This window comes from Anas acuta, chromosome 1 (assembly GCF_963932015.1).
Source record: "Anas acuta chromosome 1, bAnaAcu1.1, whole genome shotgun sequence".
Lineage (NCBI taxonomy): Eukaryota > Metazoa > Chordata > Aves > Anseriformes > Anatidae > Anas > Anas acuta.
In genome coordinates, this window is record NC_088979.1 from 44323103 (window position 1) to 44329264 (window position 6162).

The 6162-nt window shown below is 37.2% G+C and overlaps 1 protein-coding gene across 2 annotated transcripts in view; it reads left to right on the forward strand.

Moving 5' to 3' along the window:
* SLAIN1 (SLAIN motif family member 1) overlaps positions 1-2411 on the forward strand; it is a 49542-nt gene extending 47131 nt beyond the window's left edge. For both annotated transcript variants that reach the window (XM_068676738.1, XM_068676732.1), the window contains one exon: positions 1306-2411. In XM_068676738.1, the coding sequence (XP_068532839.1) occupies positions 1306-1381 (76 nt within the window). In that variant the 3' untranslated portion in view covers positions 1382-2411. The remainder of the gene's footprint in view (positions 1-1305) is intronic.
* Positions 2412-6162: the final 3751 nt, after the last annotated feature.

Consider the following 6162-nt stretch of genomic DNA (forward strand, 5'->3'; position numbering starts at 1 on the left):
TCCTTCCTTCTGAAAAAAAAAAAATGAAAGCAGCAGTTGTAGAACAAGGCAGAAGCTGGTCATGTTTTATGCCTAGATTTATAATAAACTGGATTTATAGCAAAGATAAGGGATACTGCAACAAAGTGGAGACACACAAAAACATCTTGGATGAGCCTAAGTTTACTCATCTTTTTTACTTAAGTGTAATTTTTTGGCCAGTAGGAAACTCAGTTGTAGCAGAGACGTGAGGCGCTGCTCTGATGACTGCTTTTGGCTTACTGACTCTCTTACAACATACATCTGCTTTCTTCCATGCAAGGGTGTTCAGAAGGGAGAGGAGGCATCAGTAAGTTACAGCAGTTACCATTAAAGGAAAAGTAGAGAAGTGAGAGAACAAGGCTTAAGACCTGGTTTTATAAGAAACAGTTTCACAGAATTGGGACAGTTTATTTTCAGCAAACTGGGGTGTAACTAAAATATGTTTGCCTTGTCACCAGTGGTTTGATATTTAGGTCAAATAAATTGTTTTTTCTTTTGTTGTTTTGTTTGTTTGCTTGTTTAATATTATTTAAAACAGTTACTTCAAAAGTAAAAACCTGTCAGTTTTGGAGGACAGTCAGCAAAGACTTTTTAAATAAATCCCTGCTCATTAATGAGATACAGCCCAGGTGTGAGGGTGTGGTGCTGGAGGACCACAAACTCTCTGCATGGGTAGTGGTGTAGGAACTGGCAGCTCTCTGACTTTGGCTGTGTGATGGAAACGTGTAATTATGAGTCTTGGATAAGAGGATCTGGAGCAGGACTTAATACAGTTCTTCAACTGATAAGATGCCTAAATTCCTTAGTGCCTGCATAGTGTTTCTATAAATGCTGTTTTTTTTTGTTTCTTTTTTTTTTTTTGAGAGAGCATACTGAGCACGACAGCTTTTTGAATATTTCCCATTACATCTTTGCTGCCTGTCTCTATTGGAATGTGTGTTGTTCATAGTGACAAAAGAGGTTTATATTTATATTTTTCAGAACCTTTAACCTGAAGAACTAAATCTTCCCATTTTGAGGGGTCTCATACATCATTAGGATTATTCACTAAATTCCTTTTTGAAATCCCTTTATCCAATGACATTAATGGGATCTCATTGGAGGTCTTAATTTCACCATAGGTCTTTATATTTGCATTAACATGTAGCTAGGAATATGCTAGAGTGAAGTCTCCAAGCGAGCTACAAAGCCAATATCACTACAGAAGAGAATGGCATTTGCTATCTTGATCTTTCACATGAAATATGACTTCCTTTGTCTTTTTCTATGATTTGTTTCATACAGTTTTCTTCAGCCTCCTAAGCCACTTTCATCGCTGAGCACGATGCGGGATGGGAACTGGAGAGATGGCTGCTATTGATGAAGGATGCCCACGAACATTGAAAAATAAGTAACATGGATTTCATTACCCAGCTGGCTGGGTAAAGATGACTTGGGAAAGGAGGGTCATGCAGTATTATTTCCCCTGCGATTTTATTATGTAAACATCCATAATGCAATGCCATTTTCTAAAAAATGAACATCTTATCAAATACTGAATGTTGCACTTAAATCGGTTACCTGAACAGCTGCATTGTTATCAGACTAACAGTGGCAGTGTTATCACATAGACCTGAAGTATTATGTATGTGAAAAGTACCAGAATATTTCCTCTGAAAGAACTTGGAGCTAATGCTTTTGGGGCAGCTTTGCCATACTGAAATTCTAAAATAATTTATTCTTTGTAAAGGCATCATGCATTTATTTTGAATTTGGAGGGGACTTAATGTATGTGCTTAATTTTTTATTTTTTTTAGTGCTTCCTGTACATTTTGTTTTATATACTTGAGTTCATTTAAACTTGCCTGAATCTTGAACAACAGAGAGATAAATTAACTTTTCTGTGCCATAAATAATATTTTTGGGGTAATGTACTTTTTTAGCGCTAGGAACATATCTTACAAAATCATACCATTGGCAATACAAAGCAGTATATTTATGTTGCAGAAGCACAAAAAAAGTAGCATTCACTGGAAACTGCCATCCAGCAGGGTCAGCATGGTTTTGTTGGTCTTTCACCGTTTGTTCAATTGTTAATTTATTGTCATAGTGTTTTGTATTTAAAATGGCAGCATAAGTCACGTTGCACTTACCAAGATACAGTGATCTCTACAACTATGTTTGGTTTTCAATACTTTATTACAAAGAATAAAATTGTAATGTTTTATTAACAGTTGCTTATGAAAAAAATGAGTTTTAATGTGAATAAATCTTTTTGATAGATCTTTTACAAAATCCAATTGCACTAATCAATGCTTTCTTATAATGGCATATGACCTAATATTTGATTACAACTGTGTATACTGCTGTTTTGGAATGTTTCAGAAATAAAGAATCTATTTCAGCAATAATGCTGTTGTTGAGTGTGCAATGTAAACATTGTCAGAATTTAGTACTTGACTTAACTGCTGGAGTTTTTGTTACTTAACATCTATATTATGCTGCATTTTTGCAATTAGTAACTAAGTTCATCTTATTATTATTATTTTTTATTTTTTTTAATCAAGTTATGAAGCCATAATTTGCATGGAAGACAGGTAAGCGTTGTTTTTAGATCAGTCTTACTATAATGTGTTTTATTGTTGTTGTTATTTTGTTTTGTTTTGTTTTCCAAGTTAATGTTCAAATTCTGCAAGTGCAAATGTGACTTGCAATGTACCAAGCCTTTCTTTTGCCATGGATTTATCTCTGAATTTGCTTGGGGACCTGTTTTTATTAAAAGGGCAAACTAAAATGAAAAACAAAAGGTAAGAATTTAGTGGTAAGTAAAACCTATATTATAGTGATATGTGATTGTATATAAGTGCAGTAATACCTCTCTACAGCTTAGTACTGTGTAAAAGAGATTAAAAATTAATTTTTCACACTTTAGTCCTTTTAATTCAGTTTAAATTAAGCAAACAAACAAACAAATAAACAAAAAAGTAGAATCATTGAGAAGGTTATCAAGAAATATTCCAGCACGGAAATTGTCTCTGCGCAGATAAGTATTTCAGCACATACGCATGGAACTCATCTTGTTCATAAGGAACTTTTATTGGAAAAAATTACTGTTGCTTACAGAAATCAGTCATTTCTTAGACAACCTTAGTTATCTTGAACAGTTTATTTTACTTGCAGACCGATTGTGGCAGGGATGTAAAGGCAGCTCTGGCATTGCTTTACTATTTGCCTGGGACAAGGAGAACTACAGAACCTGCATTTACCCTGGGGCCTCCAGCACAAGAAGGAAATTGGGGCAGGTCCAGAGGAGGGCCACAAAAATGTTCAGAGGGCTGGAGCACCTCTCCTATGAAGACAGGCTGAGAGAGCTGGGCGTTTTCAGCCTGGAGAAGAGAAAGCTCGAGGGAGACCTAATAGTGGCCTTCTAGCATCCACTCTTTGTCAGGGATTGTATTGACAGGACAAAGGGTAAAGGTTTTAATTTAAAAGAGGGAAGATTTAGATTAGATATATGGAAGACATTCTTTACTCAGAGACTGGTGAGGCACTGGCACAGTTGCCCAGAGAAGCTGTGGATGCCCCGTCCCTGGAGGTGTTCGAGGCCAGGCTGAATGGGGCTTTGAGCAACCTGGTCTGGTGGGAGGTGTCCATGCCCATGGCAGGGAGTTGGAACTAGGTGATCTTTAAGGTCCTAAGGTCCCTTCCAGTCCAAACCATTGTATGATTCTATGACTTTAACCTACATTAAACACAGATAAATTCTTTCAGTTCATAATTTTTGTGTGGCACAAGCAGTACTTAAGCAGAGCTAACCCATCTAAACTGACCCTATAACCACGCTGTGGCTCTCAGCTTATCAGAGTGCATATTATTTTAAACAACAGTTTGTACTGTGCATTTGCATCTGTGTAGTTCCCAAATGAATAAACTCTCATGACTTCTGGTGCTAGGGAACCAGCATGGTCTTTTTCATAAAAGATGATGCTTTGAAACTGATGAAACTGTCTGGAGACCAGTTACAACGATCAGCTTCTGCTCCTTGCTGGCTGTACCAGCCCTGGTCTGAGTTGTCTCTTCACTATGTTCCTTTTTGCTTGGATTTTATCCACACTTCTCGATTAAATACGTTATCACAGCCCCACCTTACTCTGAGGTTTTGAGGTAAGAACTTGCTTTTTGGAGGCAATACTTGAATAGTACACGGGAGGGCAGTATATACTTTGAAAATGTTTTCTTTTTAGTAGCTAAAGATATTCTGTTTTCGAGGCTCTTGAATTGGATTCTGCATATGTTTCTTTCCAGTGTTGTTTATGTAAGAAGACAGCATGTGTGCCAAACTGTCTGAGATTTTCATTCTTTAATATCACTTTCATTCTTTAAAGTGTCGTGAATTGGAGAAACAGTTATTTTTGATACATTGAACTCATTGAAACAATGCAGTTATCTTTCCCTTTTCAACTCTTCTGGTCCCCTGCAATATGTTCTTTCATCAGGTCACGATTTGGTAACTGGATAGCTTTGCTGTTTTAAGTATTTTTGTTAAGTATCTGTCACATTAGATGGATGCCATCAGACTATAAAAGGAAACCAGTGCTGTGAGCAGCTTGATCTCTTTTCTATTCTGAAAGAATCATAAGAATCACTCTCATTTCAACCACCGACTGTGGTAATTCTGCTGTTTCCCTCTAGCTGAGGGAGCTTGCTGTATCCCCTGAGATTATCATCAACTAACCAAACACTATTGAATGGTGCCCAAAGTGTCACTTCACCACAGTCTCTCTGGAGCAAACTATATGGAATATGCATCAAAACAAAACCACTTCTGTCAGTCTCGACTTCATGTGAGGCCAATCTCCAAGGCAATGTGCAACACAGTGAGATCATGCAGATTTCTTTAAAACAGAGAACCAAACTGATATTTTTAATGAGTAACCAAAGTTATTTTCATTTCTGAATTTAAGGGAACACTTGAGGACTGTCCTTGTGGCCCCCTTTGGTTCTTCTCTCTTTTGGTCCATGGAAGCAAATTACACTCCTGTCTCTTTGTTGCTGAGTCCGAGAAATGACTCAGAAATAACCCAAACAGTAGGACAATAGGACATCCTACTGTCCTAACTAGTCTTGGCCTCAGATCTTGAGCATATGGCTGAAACATAGCTCAACCGTATTCTATAAGTTTTTTTCCCCCCTCCACTTTCAGTCCCAGGATAAAACCTCATACTTTCCAGTGATTCAGCCCCATAACCTGGGCAGTCTGACTTTCTTACAACCTAACAGTCTAGTTAATTCTAAGTCTTGCATGCTTTGCATGATAAACTGAAGATGCAAATTTCCTTTTCCATTCTTAAATGCATTCATCCATGATCTCTTTAACTGGTCATCTTTTTATTTGACCTTAACTAGTAAATTCTTCAGCATGTGAGATCTATCTAAACTAAAACTATATAATTTTCCTATCTTCTTTCTTTGACCATGTGACTACCACTTTTTGTGTATTGCTACTGATTTCCCTCTTCCTGTGGAAAACAGTTCAGTTATAAGCAAGTTGTATTCATTTTCAAAGCAACTGACACTATCCCATCCCACTAAAAGTTTTTCAATCAGTATTGAAGCAGATTCCCATATCTACATCCATGATGCCAGACTATATTGTATCTGTTGCAAAGCACCTCATAGCTCCCCTAACGTAAGGGATCCTGGTTTTAGTTCACCTTCAGAACCTTCCTTAAAGGCTTTTCTTTGGTACAATACCACTAAAAACAGGGCAACAGTTAAACTGTGTCTTCTGACTGCTCTTGAGCCCATTTACTAATGTCGCCTCATGATTTTTTCTTTTTATATGATTCATGTTTTTGCTATGCCCAAACTGCAAGTTGCTGTAGGCTTGGACTCCTGTCTTTTCCTTTTACGTTTGTGTAGCATGAAGCCCAGTATGATCTCAAGGCCCTCTGTTACAATGCCTTTATGCTAACACAAATACTAACAATTAGCATTTTCATATGGAAAATACTAGTTACTTTCATTATTGTCATGAGTTCAGCTGGGATAGTGTTAATTTTCTTCCTAATAGCTGGTGTGGTGCTGTGTTTTGGATTTAGGATGAGAATAATGCTGATAACACACCGATGTTTTAGTTGTTGCAGAGCAGTGCTTGCACAG